This window comes from Onychomys torridus, chromosome 7 (assembly GCF_903995425.1).
Source record: "Onychomys torridus chromosome 7, mOncTor1.1, whole genome shotgun sequence".
Lineage (NCBI taxonomy): Eukaryota > Metazoa > Chordata > Mammalia > Rodentia > Cricetidae > Onychomys > Onychomys torridus.
Genome location: NC_050449.1, coordinates 110,876,660 through 110,896,084, shown reverse-complemented (window position 1 = coordinate 110,896,084; position 19,425 = coordinate 110,876,660). Strand labels below are relative to the sequence as shown.

General features: G+C 40.9%; 1 protein-coding gene across 10 annotated transcripts in view; it reads right to left on the bottom strand.

Annotated features, from left to right (window-relative positions):
* The window catches only part of Golga4 (golgin A4), a 94,259-nt gene that overhangs the window by 29,412 nt on the left and 45,422 nt on the right, over nucleotides 1–19,425 (bottom strand). For 6 of the 10 annotated variants that reach the window (XR_004945482.1, XM_036194016.1, XM_036194018.1 and 3 more), the window contains 3 exons: nucleotides 14,919–14,939; nucleotides 10,056–10,234; nucleotides 4,218–4,349 (listed from right to left, as the gene is read on the bottom strand). Coding sequence is in view for 9 of the 10 variants with exons in the window: in XM_036194016.1 (XP_036049909.1) it covers nucleotides 4,218–4,349; nucleotides 10,056–10,234; nucleotides 14,919–14,939 (332 nt within the window). In the remaining variant the exon portion in view is untranslated. The remainder of the gene's footprint in view (nucleotides 1–4,217; nucleotides 4,350–10,055; nucleotides 10,235–14,918; nucleotides 14,940–19,425) is intronic. The other 4 variants (XM_036194020.1, XM_036194024.1, XM_036194017.1 and 1 more) reach the window with 3 other exon arrangements.

Sequence of the window (19,425 nt, the reverse complement as noted above, 5' to 3'; positions counted from 1 at the left end):
CTCCTCGCACCCAATTTTTTTGGCTCTTAACGAGCTGCTTCTCTCTAAGAAACTGAAAATAAAAAAACGCACCTTAGAACGATTTTTGCAACAGTGTGATGTAATTGTTCCTTGGTTTGCAATTTCAGGAAGCCTCACAGTGCCTTCCTGGGAGAAATTGGGAAGAGACCTAGATTTGGATACTGGAACAGATTGCAGGTACAGATCGCAGTATCATAGCTAACAAAGATTGGCCTTGAGGTTGGCCTATACAGGCTTCCTCACAAACATTGCAGGGACTGGGTTATGCCAGTGTTCCAAATGTTAGTGCAAATTTGTTAAATTGGCAAGATTCCGAAGGTCACTCTGGCGTTATACAACCCTATGTCCTTGAGCTTCCAGTGTCCCTCTGCGGGAGGGATCTTATGAAATCCATGGGCTTTCAGTTAAGTAATGAATACTCCAAAGAATCTAAAAATATTATGAAAAACATGGGGTGTCATTCTGATTTTGGCCTGGGAAAATTTTTGCAAGGCAAAAGGGAGCCAATACAAACAGTACCTAGGAAACCCAAACAAGGGTTGGGTTTTTCCTAGGGGCCGCTGAGGAGGGCATTCCCATAACCTGGGTAACAGAGGAGCCAGTTTGGGTTCCTCAGTGGCCACTCTCCTCTGAGAAATTACATGCTGCATATCAATTAGTGAAAGAGCAATTGGAGGAAGGGCACATTAAACCCTCTCTTTCTCCCTGGAATACACCCATATTTGTCATCAAAAAGAAATTAAAAAAAAATGGAGATTGTTACATGATCTTAGAGCTATAAATGAACAAATGAGAATTATGGGACCTGTACAGCGTGGTCTTCCATTGCTGTCAGCCTTGCCTAAAAATTGGCCTATTATTGTGGTAGATATTAAGGACTGCTTCTTTTCCATTCCACTGAATAGCAAGGACAGTGAGAGATTCGCTTTCACTTTACCGTCCACTAATCATGAGGAACCTGATAAAAGATATCAGTGGGTTGTATTGCCACAAGGCATGGCCAACAGTCCTACAATGTGTCAATTATTTGTAGCAACTGCTTTAGAACCTTTGAGAGTACGTTTTCCAGGCTTGAAATGCCTCCATTATATGGATGATATACTGTTAGCAGCTAAAGAAGAGAGCATTCTTCAAGAAGCATATAGCTCACTTGTAGAATTGCTAAAGCAAAAGGGACTCTGTATTGCCCCTGAGAAGGTGCAACAGAGCAAAGTTGTCAATTATCTTGGCTCTAAAATAACTAATCATCATATCATGCCACAAAAGGTAGAGTTAAGGAAGGATCATCTTTGCACATTGAATGATTTTCAAAAATTATTAGGAGATATAAATTGGATAAGAGGAAGTTTAGGAATGGCCAATTATGAGTTAAAACCATTATATGATATTTTAATTGGAGATGCAGCCTTGGATTCACCGAGGCAATTAACCAATGCAGCCCGAGAAGCCTTAACAAAATTAGAAGATAAACTACAAAGAGCTTTTCTTCAAAGAGTACAAAATAATGAGGATATTACCCTGTGCATTCTGCCTACCCAATTACAACCTACGGGAATTTTATGGCAGAAAGGACCCTTGTTATGGATTTATACTAAAATCTCACCTGCAAAATCAATTGAGTATTATCCTGTTGCAGTGGCATTACTTGCGCAACAGGGTATTCAACAATGTTTACAATATTTTGGGACATCATCACAAACGCTAGTTGTTCCTTATGATTCTACTCAAGTCAAGGTATTATGTGCTGCCATAGATGATTGGGCAATACTGCGTTGTACCTATCCAGGACACATAGATTGCCATTATCCTAAACATCCACTATTAACTTTCTTTAAAGAACATCCTATAGTTTTCCCTAAAGTAACTGCTTCAAAGCCCATTCCAGGAGCAAGTGTTATATTTACAGATGGGTCTAAGACAGGCTGTGGTGCTTATATGGTAGATTCTAATGAACCTGTAAAGCATCAATTCTTGCCAGGTGCACCTCAACAGGTGGAGCTTTCAATAGTTCTTGAAGTTTTCAAGGCTTGTCCATTTGCATTTAATTTAGTGTCAGATTCTAGTTATGTTGTTAATGCTTTGAAAAGCCTTGAATGTGCAGGGCCCATCAAATCTTCTAGCCCGGTTAGCTCATTGTTTGGACAATTACAGAAACTGATCTGGCAACGTAAAAATCCCTTTTTTGTGCAACATATCCATGCACATACCAGTCTGCCAGGTCCATTGGCTAAAGGCAATGATATAGTAGATCAGTGTACTAGACAGGAATGGATGTTTGTGGCTTCTGCCATACAATGAGCACATGCTTTCCACAAAGAATTTCATGTTAATGCAAGGACATTACAACAAAAGTTTTCTATCTCACGTGCAGAGGCACGAAAGGTGGTACTAGATTGTTCCCAATGTGTCATTTTTCATCATCCTTCTAGATTAGGAGTTAACCCTCGTGGTTTGCTCCCCCTAAAAATATGGCAAATGGATGTTACACACATCTCTGAATTTGGACGTGTCAAATATGTACATGTATCTGTTGATACCTGTTCTGGAATCATTCATGCCACCCCAATGACAGGAGAAAAAGCCTCTCATGTCATTGCTCATTGCTTAGAAGCTTGGGCAGCATGGGGTAAGCCTCAACAGTTAAAGACAGACAATGGTCCTGCATATACCGGACAGAAGTTCACTTCCTTCTGTCAACAGATGAATGTGCAACTTGTACATGGCCTACCATATAATCCACAAGGTCAAGACATTATGGAGCATGCTCATCGCTCCTTAAAGGAGTTGCTTCAAAAGCAAAAAGGGGGAATAGGCTATGGCCATACCCCTAAGGACAGACTTTCTCTTGCATTATTTACTCTGAATTTTTTGAATTTGGATGCTTCCAATTGTTCTGCTACAGATTTATCTAAAAAGTTGTCTAGTTATCTTTTAGGCAATTGGACTGGAGAGTTTGATAACCTGATGGACCAGCTGAGAGTGGCTATCGTCACGGTGAATTCGACTCGAGTGGATACCGGACTGGTGGAGGGATTGTCTTCCTGGATTGCTACAGCCATGGGCCACATGAAGGAGTGGGCGGGAATAGGAGCCCTAGTAGGTTTACTGGTGCTCACCTCCCTAGTATGCTTGTGGTGCATTTGTCGCATTAGGATCTCACAGCGTCGCCATGCAGCCATGATTGTCCAAGCCTTTATGGCCATTGATGCAGGACAGTCTCCCCAAGCCTGGTTGGCTACTTTAAAAGATATTTAGGCACAGGATGCGAGGCCTGCGCACTGCACTTGAGGTTATGATACGCTGACCTCAAGAAGAGCAAGTCTGATTGCATGTGGGTTGGTACCCTAACTCCCACCTCTGTGAAAAGGGTATCGGACGGGTCTAGTGTTCTCTGGGTGGACGACGCCTGGACAAACATTAGTACATGTTCCATTTTAGCAGAGATCAGACCTCTACTCTTGCCTGTTGCTTTGTAAAACAAAAAGGGGGAAACTGTAGAGAGCTGCGTGTAGCCGCACCCTAAAGATGGCGCTGGCTTCCACCCTCTGCCTTCCCGATGGCAAACATTCTCTGTGGTAAACAGCTCCTTATTTGGCTGTGGCTGGATTCGTGTGTTGCTGGCATATGCATGAACCTGTGGACAGTGCCCACGTGGCTGCTTGGGGTTGGCAGCCCAGCCCTACTTAGGTGCTGGGAGAGGCTTGCCCCAGCGAGAGAGACACAATGAAACTAATCAAAGGTCTGAATAAACTGTAATGAGAAGGATCCCAGTGTCGCGTCTTCCTTGCTGGTCGAGGAAGGCGCGACATTTTTTAGTAAAAATTTGAATCTTTGATTTTCTGACTATTATTTTGTTCATCCAGTAGTTATTTTTACTTTATTTAACTCTACTTTTTAAACATCACATGAATTCAAAGTTTTGCTCCTTCAACTTCACTCAGAGTAGCCTTTGGGAGCCTATCGGTATAGCCGGTGTGCTGGCTTTGAGACAATCGATCATCTTTTCCTTTCCTCCTAATTACCGACAGATTAAAGCTGGGCACATCAGACAGGTGATTTTATGCACTAAATGCTACGCTAACAGGCCCCTTTGGCTTGCCTAATCCTCTCCTACACTGAGGTCGAGGCTGTGGAAACCTCCACTTCACCCGCGTGGCGGCAGCTTTGAGGTCCACCTCTGACTAAACAGCACTTACAAGAGCTATTTTCATCTGCTCATGCAGCTCTCTCTCTCGGATCTGAAGCTTCCTGGCCAGTTCCTGCTCTCTGCTGGCCAGCTCCTCTGCATGCAACTTCTGAAGTTCAGCAAGCTGTTCTTCTGAGGTCTTCTGAAAAAAAGCCGAAAGGTAAGTGCAAACACCCAGGAAAAGCCACGTAACTCCACAATTCTCCTGAAACTAATCATGCCAGTAACTTGTTAAAAGGAAACACGAGAACATACTCCAAAGTCAGAGTAGAGAAAAGAAAGCCCACTGAAGAAACTGAGGGCTGCATTATGGGGCTGCAGCTCCGTTTCTGTAACCTCTAGTGAGTGTACCGCTGGTCAGGATAGAGCAGAGGGCAGGGAGGAAGGCAGGAGACAAGAACACTGTACTCAGAAGAGATGCTTCACTGTGCTCAGGCTGCACCTAGCTTTCTAGGAAGACATTATTTATAAAGAGTTACTAGCTTTGTCCTGCAGTGGATAGCCATCCCAGCACTGGCCTGGAAGTTCCAACCCCCATTGAGGCTTCAGTAATGATCACGCCCACAAGGCAGGGCAGAGGAGGGAGCGGAAGACCCAGGATCAAGAGGAGGGCTCGCTCTTGGTTCTGGGACCCTGGACGCTGGAGGTAGACCGAGCAGAGTTCTCCAGAGAACACCGCCGGACTGCGCCATACCTTTTCCAGACCCTGCAACCTATCCCTTCATTTGTAAGTTACCCCACAAAATAAACCTCCCTTTTAACTACGTGGAGTGGCCTTAATAATTATTAATAATACTTCAGAGAGGAAGATGGGCATTGAAGACACTTCATATCTTATCTTCACCTTGGCAAAAAATAGCCATTTGGGCAAGAAACTGTTCTTGCCTGGACTGCTTGATCAACTGGACGTGCAGGACCCATAGAAAGGTGACCACTAAACTTTGCTTGACAAAATGGTCCTTCAGGTTCCTGCTTCACAGAGGAAACTGCCAGACATTCTACAGGACACTAAGAAAAGTGCCCAAGAGGCTCTAGCCCTGTGGGCTAAAGACAAGTGCCCCAACTTTACAAAGGAACATTAGGTGACTGTCCAGGCTGCCAGCTGTCTCTGTCTACTCTTGCAAGACTCCCGAAAAATGTTTACATCCTTCTCCCGGTTCTTAGGTAATATTATATCCTTCTGAGGTCTTTGATATGGTTGAAGACTAGATAGTTATAATTTCCTCAGTTATGATACAAGATAAGTTAGATATAAAACCTTAAACTCACAAATATAAGATAGATATCTTCTTTAATATTGTAACTATAATTCTTGCTTGATAATTGTTTTGTTATATGTAATTGTACTATGTAAAAGTTAAAACCTTCCTTTTAAAAAAAAAGAAAAGGGGAAGTGCTGTGGATATCGCTCTGTGTAAATAAAGTTCTGATTGGCCAGTGGCCAGGCAGGAAGTATAGGCGGGACAAGAGAGAATTCTGGGAAGTAGAAGGCTGGAGAGAGACACCGCCAGCTGCTGCCATGGCAAGAAGGATATAAGGTAATGGTAAGCCACGAGTCACGTGGCAAAGTATAGATTTACAGAAATTGGTTAATTTAAGATAGAAGTAAATAACAAGAAGCCTGCCACGGCCATACAGTTTGTAAACAATGTAAGTCTCTGTATGCTTTCTTGGTTGGGTCTGAGCGACTGTGGGACTGGCGGGTAAGAGATTTGTCCTGACTGTGGGCCACGCAGGAAAACTCTAACTACATTGATCTTTCTTGGAAAGGAAAACTCAAGTTTATAAAAATATCAAGTTTCCTTATATAAATCTAAAAATGTAACCAAACACCAGAAGAATGAGGGAGGCTGCTCAGGAGACAAAAATTTACATGTTAGAATAGCCAACAATCCCCATCACCACTACCAAGTAAAACAGTGGTGAAGGAGGCCACCAGGCAGACAGCGGCTCCTCAGACACAGTGACTATCACGGTGCAGCAGCAGTACACAGAGCCACAGGCAGCACCCAGCATACAAAAAAAAGAAAAAAAGAGAAAAAAAGACATGTGCTCAACATCCTACATATTATGTAATAGAGATAACAGCATGTCAGGGGCAATGGGCACATTTATTACATACATGGTTTAGAGTCTGATGGCGGTGCCCTGGGAAAAACTAAGTTGGATTTCAACCTTATGCCTCAAACCAGTTAAATTTCAGTCAGAATAAAGATGTCACCATAAATGAAATGTATCCAAATGTCAAAAGAAAACAACAGAATTGAAAAAAAAAAAAAACATGAAGTGTGGTAACCCACATCTGTAACCCCAGCATCTGGGAGGCTGAGGCAGGATAGACAGGGGCTAGCCTAGGCTACATGGTGAATCCTGCCTCAAAACCCAAAATAAAAACACACAAGGGACAAAAAACAAAACAAAACAAAAACAAACAAACAAACAAAAAAACAGTGGTCTCAAAATTGGGCATGTGCGTGTTTTGGTTTTTGTCATGACTGGACTGAATCCAGGGCTCTGCATGTGCCAGGCATGTGCTCTGCCACTGACCTAAACACCCAGTCCACATGTGTTTTCAAACAGAACTGAAAGCAGACCACTGAGATGGTTCAGCAATTTACAGCACTTGCAGCCAAACTTATAATCTTAGCTGGAGTCCTGGTGTCCAATTCCAGAGAACCAATTCCTTCAAGATGTCCTCTAGCCTACACACACAACAAATGAATGAATGAATGAATGAATGAATGAATGAATGAGCGTAATTAAAAAGAACAAAATCTAGGAGGCAGTTTAATAATAAAAATAGTAATCTTAAATACCAAGAAAATACCAAGAAAAGAAAACTTTCTATTCGATGGAAAACGAGTATTTGAATAAGTTCCTTATGTCCAAAGGACTAGCTCCCACTATCAGCAAAGAACTTCTATAATAAAAAGACAACAGATCTCAGAGGAGAAAGGAAGCAGACAGTTTTTGTGAATGAGGGAACTTCCAATACCTAGCTGGAAACATCTAAACTGTCTGTCATAAAGCTTGTAGGAGGCAGACCAATAATTAAAAATATACATAATTTTCTTCTGGAAAAAGGATAGATTCACTTTAAAGGAGCTACCATAAAGAGATATACAAGAGAGCCAGTCTGTATAATGCCAGTTCATATAATCAGCAACAGCAAACCCTGGGAATCTAATGTCCATCGGGGGAGACTGTCTCAAGTATGAGAACTTTATATGATGGGATCTTGAGCAGCCTTTAAAATAAATGGCACCACGATCAATGCAAACAGTTCTGACGCTAAAGGGCACCAGGCAACAGCAAGAAACCAAATGTAGGGACCTTCTCTGTAAGCATATTTAAAAAGAAAACTTGTTCTGGAAAAACTGAAAGGCAGATACACAGTGTTATGTGCTGCTGGAGAGCAAGCCCAGGGCTTTGTGTATGCTGGGCAAGTATTCACCATCAGGGCTGCATCTCCAGCCCTCACTGTATACTTCTTATCTTTTAATTGTAAGTGTGTGTGCTTAATGTGCATGCAAATATGTTTATATACATGTGGAGGTCCATGTCCAGTGTCTTCATCAATTGCTCTACACGTTATTGGCACAACTAAACTGTCTGACCACTCTGCCACAGGGACCCCCGTTATCTCTGCTGTCCCAGCCTTAGGATTGCAGGCATGCACAGCTGCACTTGGCTTTCTCCTTGGGTGCTGGGATCCAAACAAAGGGCTCATATCTGCACAACAAAAACTTTACTGAGCCATCTTCCCAGCCTCATCTTTTGACTTCTGTCATACAATCATATCATTATCTTCAAAGTAATTTATAAATTTGTTGTTAGATTCCATACTAATATTAACACTTATCACATCACATGACCACTTAAAAATGAAAATATATTGGAATTCCTCTAAGAATCTCATGCTGGGCCAGCCAGAGGGTTGACTGTCTCTGGGAAAGAGATTTGCACTGAGATAGACCATCCAGCAGGAGAAACTGGGACTGAGACAAAGACAGCCAATGCTGGACAGGACGAGATGAGCAGCCTGGGCTCTACCTAAGCCTACATCCCCAGATTTGGGGGGGGGGTGTCACCGAACCTCTTGGTCTCTCATCCCAATGAGGCAACATTAAATAAGTCTCCCCTTTTTGCTTTTCCCTACTAAGAAGAAATTAAAATACAGTCAGACAGTTTGGGTCAAGGCCTTGTATATCCAGTAGTAGATCATAATTAATTTGGAGATGTTTTTATAGTCCCACAGAAGGAAGTAAATGTGTGGAAATTATTTAATTTTCCCATGCTCTATATCCAGGTCATTGTAAAATACTTGTTGTAGCTCTTAAGTTTTAAATCCAAGCCTCGTGATTCAGAAACACAATTTTTTAATTCATTTTAGTAGCCATAATCAAACACCAAGAATGGAAATAAAGAATCGATAAATGAATGGTATAAAATGGAGAAATAATGAAGGCAAGTCTGAAATGAAGATGGGAGATGGAACAGGGAACAGGCACCGTATTTACATGTTTAGTTGGCTGGAAAAACTGGAAACCTATGGGATTTTCAAAATTACTCTTTCTTTTGCTTGTTGTTGTGTGTGATGCTTGCATGTAAGTGTGGAGTGTGGCTGCCTACCTGCACACACGTGGAGGCCAGAGGAGGATATTGGGAGTCTTCCTCTCTCATTCTGTAACTTACTGCCTTGGAGACAAGGCCTCTCATTGAGTGAGAAACTTGAAGTCTACAGTTCACAACTATGCTGGCCTGCTGCCACCCCTCAGGATCTACCAGTCTACAGCCATGCCCAGCTTTCACCTGTGAGCTGGTGAGTCAGACTCAGGCCCTTATGCCTGCAGAGCAAGCACTGTCATCTAGTGATCAGCTCAGCCTCAGACTCCTTCTTCTTAAAGGCAACTTCATAAACTGGGCGGTAGTAGTGTACACTTTTAATCCCAACACTCACTTGGGAGGCAGAGGCAGGTGGATCTCTGTGAATTCAAGGCCAGCTTGGTCTACAAAGCGAGTTCCAGGATAGCCAGAGCTACATAGCAAAATCCTAAAAAAAAAAAAAAAAAAAAGAAAAAAGAAAAAAAGAAAAAAAAGAAAACAAACCCCCACAACTTTATGGGCCTGAAAGATGGCTCAGGGGAAAGGCACTTGCCCCTGAGTTTGCTGACCTGAACTCAGTTTGTAGAGCCCACATGGCAGAAGGAGAGAACCAACTCTCTTACGTTGTACTGACCTCCACACACAGCAGTGGGATTTATTCATACACACATAAACGCAATGACTTTCTAGGTTCTAAAAAGACAATTTTTTATAAAGATTACTCATTTTGAAAATATCTGTATTTTTAAGAGTAATCAGAACATTGATAACTATCTTTTCAGGGGCTGGGTTTATAACTCAGTGATAAACAAGTGTTTACCATATGTGAAGTCAAAGGTTCAATCCCCACCAGTGCATAAAAACCCAATAAACCAGTAATTACCCATTAAAACATTTAAATACCCAACCTTGGTCTTATACTCCCAAGGTCTCTTAAATTCATACATAGTAGCCGAGCATCCTTCCTGACTGAGTTCTGAGGACATGCACTGAAGCAGCTAAGCATCCACCTTCATGGAGCCTCAGATAAGGGAGCCGGTAAGGAACACTGGAGATGGAGAGAGGCAATGCTCTGAAGGACCAGGAGACCTGTCTGCATATGAACGCTTTACCAAAGTGCTCTTGCACTGCATCCTGACCATCCCTAAACGCTCGGGGTCTGACCTACAAACTGACTCTTCCTTACAATCGAGGCCTTTGGGAATGAGCGTCGGACAGGGCCACCCGCATCAGCCATCCTTACTTTCATCATGCTGACAGCCTCCTGCCTCACCCGGCTCAGTTCACGCTCGAGACGGAGGTGCTCCTCCTGGCTTGCTCTCTCAACAGCCTTGATCTGCTCGTCCATCTCTGCCTTCATTCTCCTCTGTGCTTCTTCAGATTTTTGGGCTGTACTCAAGGCTTTTTCAAGTTCCTCAAAAGCTATAATAAAAACAGCAGGAAACAAGTATCTCAAGAAATACTATCACTGATCTCGAGTGTCTCACAATCAATTTACAGGATCTAAGAGCAGCTGTAGCAGGGCAGGTGAGAAGACGCATCATTGGTCTAAGTCAAGAGATACTTCTGAGCTGTTCAACAAGGCTTTAACCAAGTGTCCCGTCACTAAAATTGACGTTTTGTTGTTGATGAGTTCTGGATTAGAATGGTACACCTGCTTATATGAGCCTAAGCTCAGACTCTGAAAATGTATTAAGTCACTAACATTTCCCTGCTCTCCCCACCAAGCATGCTATGGCTAACAGATTCAAGAAACAGATCAGATCACTATTCTGTACTCCGAATTTTAATTGCTTCTATTTGCTCTACAGTTCTTAGTTTCTCTATCATCAACAGTTGGGTAATGTCAGTGTGTACTCACTAGGACTCTTTCTCTTTTTTGTTTTTTGAGTCAGGGTCTCACTATGAAGCCCGGCTGGATTCCAACTGCAATCCTCCTGCTTCCTCTTCCTGAGTGCTGGGGGTTACAGGCAAGTGCCACTATGCCTGGCTCACTAGGACATTTTTAAGAGTGGAAAAACAGTTCTTTGGCAAATCTTATTCTCAGACTTTTTAACCATAATATAAAAGAGCAGGGTTTGGTTTCTTTTTAAAAAACATTTACTGGATAAATCATATACTTAAACAATGTACTTTTGAAATGAAACTTACTACATGCCTGAGTTTCAAATTAGGGCTGTTTTCAGCTGACTAGAAAGAAAACTACCTAGTTCAATGGTATATAGAAAGGCTCTACTAACAGCTCATAGGGAAGATAAGTTCAGGCCATGAAGACTTTTAAGGCTCTAAGGGTGCAAAATCACTCATTCAGCATCCAACCAAGTCATACAATGGGTACAACAGCTGGGTAACTAGGTACCAAAGTGTATGCGTGTGTGTATGCCTATGGATATATGTGTGTGAATGTATATGCATGTGTGTATATATGTGCAGATCCATGCACACATTATAAACAAATATCCTGTGAAAATCCCATTGCTATGGTCCTAGATCGTTTCTTTTAGCCCTTACAGAAGTCCTGAGACTTCCCACTACACACTCAGCGATCAAGAAGGGTTTTCAATTCCATCAAGAAACAGTCAACAAGAGACAGTTCACCAATATATGTAATGTATCTTGTACAACTAAGTTGTTTAAGAATTATGGGGGCTTCAACTTAAAGTATCATAGTAAAAAAAAAAAAAAAAAAGCCTTTGACTGACCCCAGGTTGGTTTCAGACAACAGTTTAGGCAAAGAAAATACCTGAGCACAAACACCTATTCTAAAGCAATTTCTTAATAGTAAATAGTATTATGTACAGAAGGTGTATGGCTGAACTCTGAAGCAAAATCAGTGCTCATTAGCATTAAAAAGTTAATCTTTCTGACAACTAATAAGTCTTTGATATAAAATGCAAATCTACTCAATTTATTCATCTTGCATACTTAAAGAATAAAACTGAGGTTCAAGTAAGCTCTGTATTTCAAAGAACAAGACATTGGCTGAAATCATTTTTCAAGAGTCTTAGTCTAATTATACCTTTGTCTGAAAACACCAGGATAATCTTAAGACATGAGGATGCTGAGAAGTAAACTATTTAAAGACAAACAGTGTCTTTGCTTCATTAGCTGTGTTTTCACTGTCAATTCTAGCAGCAGGCACATAGCAAGTTAGCCGTTGCTACTCCCAAATCATTAGTTCCCTCTCTTAAAACTCAGCCTGCTTATGGGAGAGTCTTCCAGAGCTCACCTGGTAGTTTGTACTGAAGATTTAAGGCTGGGGGCGTGAGGGTGGAACAGGAACGGCTGCAGAAGTCACCAGCACATTTCCGCTACTGTTTCTCATGAAACCATCCATATCAGCCTTCTAGTCTACATCACAGAAATCTCTTAAGCTCACTCTGCAGAACCTAAAGATGCTCTGACACTCACTCAGAATTTAGATGAAATGATGACAGGAGAATAGACTGATTCCATGGTTCTTCACTTAAATTTACTCTCCTATTACATCAGAGAACAAAATGATTTCACAGCTAGAAATGTTTGTAATCTTCTAATCTAATATCCTCTGTCCAATGCAGCAATGGAGGAACCCCAATCTTCCCATGAGATGGTAAATCAACTTTAACACATGGACTCCACAGGAGAACTTTAAAAAGAGAGAAATAATCCTTGCTTTGCAGGATTTTGAAATCTTAAGGTGCTGATATTGACCAAGCTCAGTTGAGTAGAAATCTCTCTTCTAACCAGGATTTCTGAACCAGTTACCCACAAGAGGCTTCCAGGTCTTAGCCACAATGGACTGTGCCATGTGCTGACAGACACAAAACTCCCTGTCTGCCATCTCCTCCCTGCTTTAAAGAAATATTAAGCATTTTTCCCAAAGCATTAAAATAAATTTCAAATACCCACATATAATAAACAGATGAGACATATGGATTCTACACTATACCACAATGAAAACCACTTTCTCACAGGAACTCTGCTTCCAACAGTGGATCCCATTTCAATGTTTAAACAGGAGATAATGGGGTGTGAGCTTGGAACACCAAACATAATAAAGTGGTAGCCATATCTTACAATAATGTAAAAGTAAGTTCCCAATTCTTTCCTAAGTGAAAGTAGGCTAGAATTTCAATGAAAGTGCTACACAAGTTATGTTCTGATGCCTATGTCGTTTATTTTTAGCTACAACAAAGGATAAGTGAGTGAGACAAAAAGCGTGCATGAGCCACGGCTGATGAGTCATCTTCACTAACATGCAGGAGTGCAGAAAACCACAGTCAAGGCACACACACAGGGCAGGAAGGCGAAGCACAAACAGCCGCAGTATTGGAAACACACAACTGTGTTCTTCCAAAACAAAATTCAATGTACCTCAGGCAATTTTTATTTTTAAAATAGAAAGGAAAAAATAACACTGAATATACTTTCAAAACTTACTGGGCAAAAATGTAACCAACTAAGTATGGCTGCATAATCCTCTATGAGCTGAATGAGATGCAAGGCTGCGATGTTATGGCAAACTCTTCACTTTCCACTTCAGGTAAGATTTATCTTGTCTATGAGATTATAAAAATGGATACCTGTGTACTATAGGAGTTACATGAGCAGGACTGGCTACCTACAGTTCAATAATCTCATTACTTACTCATCAAATTCTGACTAAATGTTTACCACATGCCAATTATATGTTAGGGAGCAACACACAGAAAATACTTCACAAAGACAGCTGACCAAGTAGATGAAGGAAATAAAAACAAATACCCAGAGAACCACTGTTTTCAACAGCCCACGGACTTTCGCTCTCCTCCCTGGAGCATCCTAATCCATCACTAAAGCAAATGGCAGAGTTCTGGAGTTCCAGAGTGTCACTGTTTTGCTCCTATCCTAGAGAGCACTCCATAGACGGCTCAAAGGATCAGTTCTCACACTTGAGGGAGTAAACAAAGACGACAAACTCTAGATTAACTGTTGACCCTAAGACACTGGCTAATGATATCAAAATGAGTAAGCTAGCCTCTGTCTTTATTCCTGGGAAGGAAAAAAAATGCATGTGTCGTTAGGAAAAAACAACGACAGAGTGAATAGGATGCTCAGTACTGAAATCAGTACTGAAAGCACAAGACTTCTATTACACCCACCCAATCCACAGACCTAGTGTACAAACAGCACAGCATACCCAGAGCAGCAGTGGCCAGGAGCAAGACCTTCGGAGGACCTAGGAGGTGCTCTCCTTTTCAGATAGCTGTCTGTCTGTATGAAGCAGGCTTCTTAATGCATTACCTCTCAACAGACTTCAGACTAGAAGAGGCACAGAAATCCAGCTGTGTTTCATTATGCCAGTAACATAATACACAAACACACACTAGATTGTATTTTATAAAGCAGTTATATTTCATAAAAAAATCTATAAGAACAAGTGATAGGTGTATATTTTTATTTTAAAAATAAGTGAAAAACTCTCGAAAAAAAAAGAAAAAGTGAAAACCTTAACATTTTTTCAGTTTAAGTTACTAGCATTACCAACAGGAGTACAGCATCCCTGGAACTGCCCTGATTTTGAAGTGCATAAAGAGGTCCCTCTCTGGGATTAAAAAGCTTGAAGACTGTGCTATGATTTATGTAAACGAAACTATGAAAATATAGACTACTACCACCCAGTGGCAGAAGCAAGTAGTGCTTCTTGTTCACTGTGTCCTGACTTTCAACCACCTTCAGATCTATCCAGCTTGTCATGTTTCTTTAATACTACCTCAAAACAGCTCCTAATCCTGAGAAATATTACGCCAAAGCAAAGCTAAGTAAATTTAACTGATTAGCCACAAATTTGTTCTTCCAGATGCTGAGGCTTTCCAGTAATAATGATAGTGCCTGGGACATAAATAAAAACCCATTAACAGTCTATTTAAAACAATAAGTCCTGCTAACAGATACTCATTTAGTATTAAATATAAATAACTTCAAATATAGCATAACGTTTACTTCAATTCACATTTTTATTTCTATTTATTTATTTGTTTGTTTGTTTGTTTGTTTATTTTTGCCTGAGAAACATCAAATTTTCTTTTAAAGGCTCATTCTAAGTATCCATGAGAAGAAAAAACAGAAAGAAAGCTAGCCTTACCCCAGTCCTGTTCATACAAGGCTTGGGAAAGGCACCGGATTCACTTATTGGCATGTGTGGATGCATAAAAATAAGATGTTCAGTGAGATTTGAGACTTGAGACTCAAGGAAACTGTTACCTAAGCATTAACAGCTAGCACAGCACTTATACACAGTGGTTAGGGTTGGTTGCATATGCATAAATCTGACACATTAAAGACATAGGCTTATTTCGAGGGCTCCCAGACTTCAAATGCACATTTCTACTTCTGCCTGGCTTGTCAGGTTGCGCTATACAAAAGAAAACACGACAGTAACAAAGCCAAGACTGTTACGACTTAACCAAGTTTTTACATGCAGCCAATCATTTAAAACACATAAATTCAGCAAAGATGGGGCATGACAAAAAGGCTTATGAAAGTTAGTACACTCTGAGAAACTTCCTAGTCCATGCGAAATATTTTACACATTTGCATAATTGTAGGGGGGGAGGGAGAGAGAGTTTCTGCACATACACGTAGAAGCCAGAGGTCAATCTCAGGTTTTGTTCCTCAGAAGCCATTCACCTTGCTTTTTCGAAACAGGGTCTCTAACAGTAGCCAGAAGCCCATCAAGCAGGTTGAAGGGGTTGGCAAACAAGCCCCAGAGATCTGCCTGTCTCCACCTCCCAGCACTGGGATTGACAAGTGCATACCACCAGGTCAGCTTCTTCTCCGGGTGCTCGAGATCTGCACTTCTCACCATTCCGGTGTGGCAAGCACACCACTATCTGAGCTATCCTATTCCTTTCCCTTAGGAAGAGAGGTAATGCTATGATTTATGGTTTCTTTTTTTCTCTTTTTTTTGCAATAGCTACATTTGAATCACCTAACAGTAACTAACAAAAAAAGACAAGCTTCATGGGTAAAAAATTCATGAGAAGAAAAATCATCAAAGATATAAACTAATCCGTATTACAGAACTGTTACAGTACTTTCAAGAACAAAAGTTTAAAAATAAGCTACTAGCTATCAACAGAGGAATGGTAACCAAGAAAATGATGTACATGCACTATGATGCAAACCATTCAAACATGTTAACTATATATACAAGGATTCCCAATATTGTGCTAAATGGTGGCATAAAACATACAAAGTCAAATGTGCAATACTATTATAATATAAAACTATGGATTATATAAAGACTTAAAGAAAGTATATTCAGTGATATACTTTTATTTTCAATACTTTTACTCTTTCCATATATAGTTCATTAATAATTAGCCATCCACTCCATCTCTTACCTTAGTACACACACACACACACACACCTCTCAGGATCCAGTGTTAAGCCGGTCATGTTAACTTTCTACATTGATAAGGATATACTTTCCAAGACAATTCTCAGTATTTCCTAGCATCTAAATACGGCGGCATGTCTAAAGCTAAATAATTACATTTCTCCACATTTTAAATCAGGTCACCGGATGCTAAATCATCTTAGCGTCATCTTTGGTGACATCTAGAAAGGTATGCAGTCACAGTTGTTGCACAGTGCTTACAAGCACCACAGGTGTATTGATTTTGAATAAAGCAAGAGTGTTGTGGTGTGAGACCTCAGCACTGCACCTGGCCTTCCCAGGAGACGCTGATGTGCTAGAAGTCAACTGTAGTGTCCTGGTGAAACACATCATTACTCTCATGGCTTAGTAATTTTACACGTGTATAGGTGGGGTGTGTGCACTCGTGTACTTGGGCACACATGTGTATGTGGGTGTATGCAAACATGTGCACGTTTGTATTGAATCCTGAAGATGGCATCAAATGTTCCTCAATTTCTATCCACTTTCTTTATTGAGGCAGGGTCTTACACTGAGTCTGGGGTTTGCTAACTGCAGTTAGTCCAGCTAGCCAGCTTAATCCTAGGATCTCGTCTCTGTCTCTTGCACACTGGGATTATAGGCTCCAGGCATGTGTGCCTAGCTTCTGCTTTGATTCTGGGGGATCTGAATTGCATTTCTCAGGTTTCTGTGGCAAGTGTTTTTATTCCTTTAGTGTGTCCCTAGCTCATGCCTTAGTGTTTGAAACAGAATTCTTCTTCCTAGGTCAGAGGCTGACCCGGACTCTGCTCTCTAAGACACTGCAGCACTCGTTTGTATAAAAGCACGTAAGAAGCAGTGCAATGAACTGGGCCCAAGAAAAGCAACCGAGACCCAGAAAGAGAGAGTCAACAGAGCCAGTTGTCTATCCACAGTCACACGTCCAGAAGTACTATCACAGTGAAACTCCTTACACTGGAAAATGCATCAGGATAGTTTCTGTTCTTCGGTAACAATTTTAGGTGGACACATCTGATTCTAAAATACCAACAGCCAGCTGCAATGATGTTACTGTTTCCTTTGTATGTCCAGGGACTTCTTACTCAAAAGACAGAAGACAGATGTTTAACAGAGTAACTGAATTCTACAAAGGCTGGATGGTATTCATTTGTTGCTCATGGAAGCTCTACTCACTGGACACTGGCACCCATCTAGAGTTTTCTTCTGATTGGTATCTATGCTTTATGCTGGGAACTAAGAACCAGTTTTGTTTAGACAGCGCTTCTCAACTAAGGTGCAGGTGGTGGACAGAACTAAGTTCTCATGATGGATTTGTGGACTCAGTCTACTTACAGATGTCTACCACAGCACTCAATACAAACAAACATGTAAACTATGTTGTCTAGATGCTTTCCAAAATCGATGTACTCATAAATAATTTAAACCTCTATTCTCTTCTTCAGTATTTATTAATTTGTACTCTTCTGATAGTGACATGAACAGAAAGGTTTTCGGCCTACAGATGGTACCATATTTACAAAAGCATAGTTCTGGGAGTGAGGCTGCTGCTCAGTGGCAGAACACACATCTGGCTTGCATGAGACTCTAAGATCAATCTCTAGCACTGCCAAAAGTAGGAACCCCTGAAACTGGATTAAGATGCCCAACATGGGTTCTGGAAACAAAACTCAGGTCTCTGCAAGAGCAGTACACACTCTTCACCACTGAGCCACCTCTCCTACCTACATGTAAAGAGAAAATACATCTGTCAGTTGTGTTTTGGAGAAACAAGGAAGGAAAACTGTACTATTAAGATCTGACTGAAAGTTTTCTGAGGAATTTTAATATTCATTAATTAGCTGTTTATTTATTTATCCATTTACACTTCTCAACTTAATATTCACCACCAAGTATAACTCATTAAGAAAATTTCAATTCCTGACCATCATTTCTTCTGGACTGGCTCTGTGGTTAATAACAAGATCTAGAGCAGGAAGGTCTGATGGCAGGAGCTAGGAATATATACACACTATATGCTATGCACGGGCTCCTATGCACTATGGCTGCACAATGGCCTCTGTTCACTGAAGGCAAGCCTGTCTGCAGTATCTTATAGCACGGGTGTTTTAGGAGCTTATACTCTTCAAGGAGCTATTACACCCCCACCCCCCCCCCCCGACAGAGAATTTTCTTAGGTTTAATGAGAACAAGTTCATCAACTAATATCTCCAAATCACGCCATAAAACAACACAAAGAGGACAGAGATACATTTACAAGTACAGATGGTATTAACCAAGTTTTTCTCCCATGTGGCTCCATTTCCCTTGTTGGTACTTTACAATGTGTTTTCTAAGACCATTTCTCAAAATGTGTCCTAGAAATCAAATCCTCATCAAATTCAAAGACCTTTATAAAACTTCCACACCACTTCATGAAACATCTATTGTACTCCCCTAAAACCTAACTACTCACAGTTCTTGTGACATCCTGGAGTAACTTCTTTCTTCTTATTTATTTCTATCAGTCAAACTCAAGACCTCTCAATACATACTCTGAAGCCACAATGCTTGAGTTAAAACCCTGACTACACATTTACTTTCTGTGCATAAATGGAGACAAATTAGCCTTAGGTTTTCCTATTTGTAAAGTGAGGATAACAGTATTGTTTGACAGACTATAAGGATTAAATGTAGGTATAAGTAAAACAGCAGAGCCTTGCTATTAAATGTAATTACTGCTGTAGTACTGTTAATACACACCTTGCTACTGTACATAACTACTGCTACAGTAGTGTTGTTAATGCACACCTTGCTATTACTCATAACTACTGCTGTAGTAGTGCTTACACACACCTTGCTACTGTACATAACTACTGCTACAGTAGTGTTGTTAATGCACACCTTGCTATTACTCATAACTACTGCTGTAGTAGTGCTTACACACACCTTGCTACTGTACGTAACTACTGCCATAGTAGTGCTAACACACACCTTACTATGACACGTAACCACTATTGTAGTAATGTAAACAAACACCAGCAGCAATGAAGACTAAAGAGGCTTTGAGCCTCATCATAAAAGCTATTGTAACCTGTACAGTCTCTCCACAGATATAACCACAGGCTGCTACCTTAGGCTAATGACCCTTAAAAGATGCTCCAATGTCTTACCTCCATATGCTTACTTCACAAGTCAATTCCACTGGGAAATCCCATGGCTAATTCAAATGCAA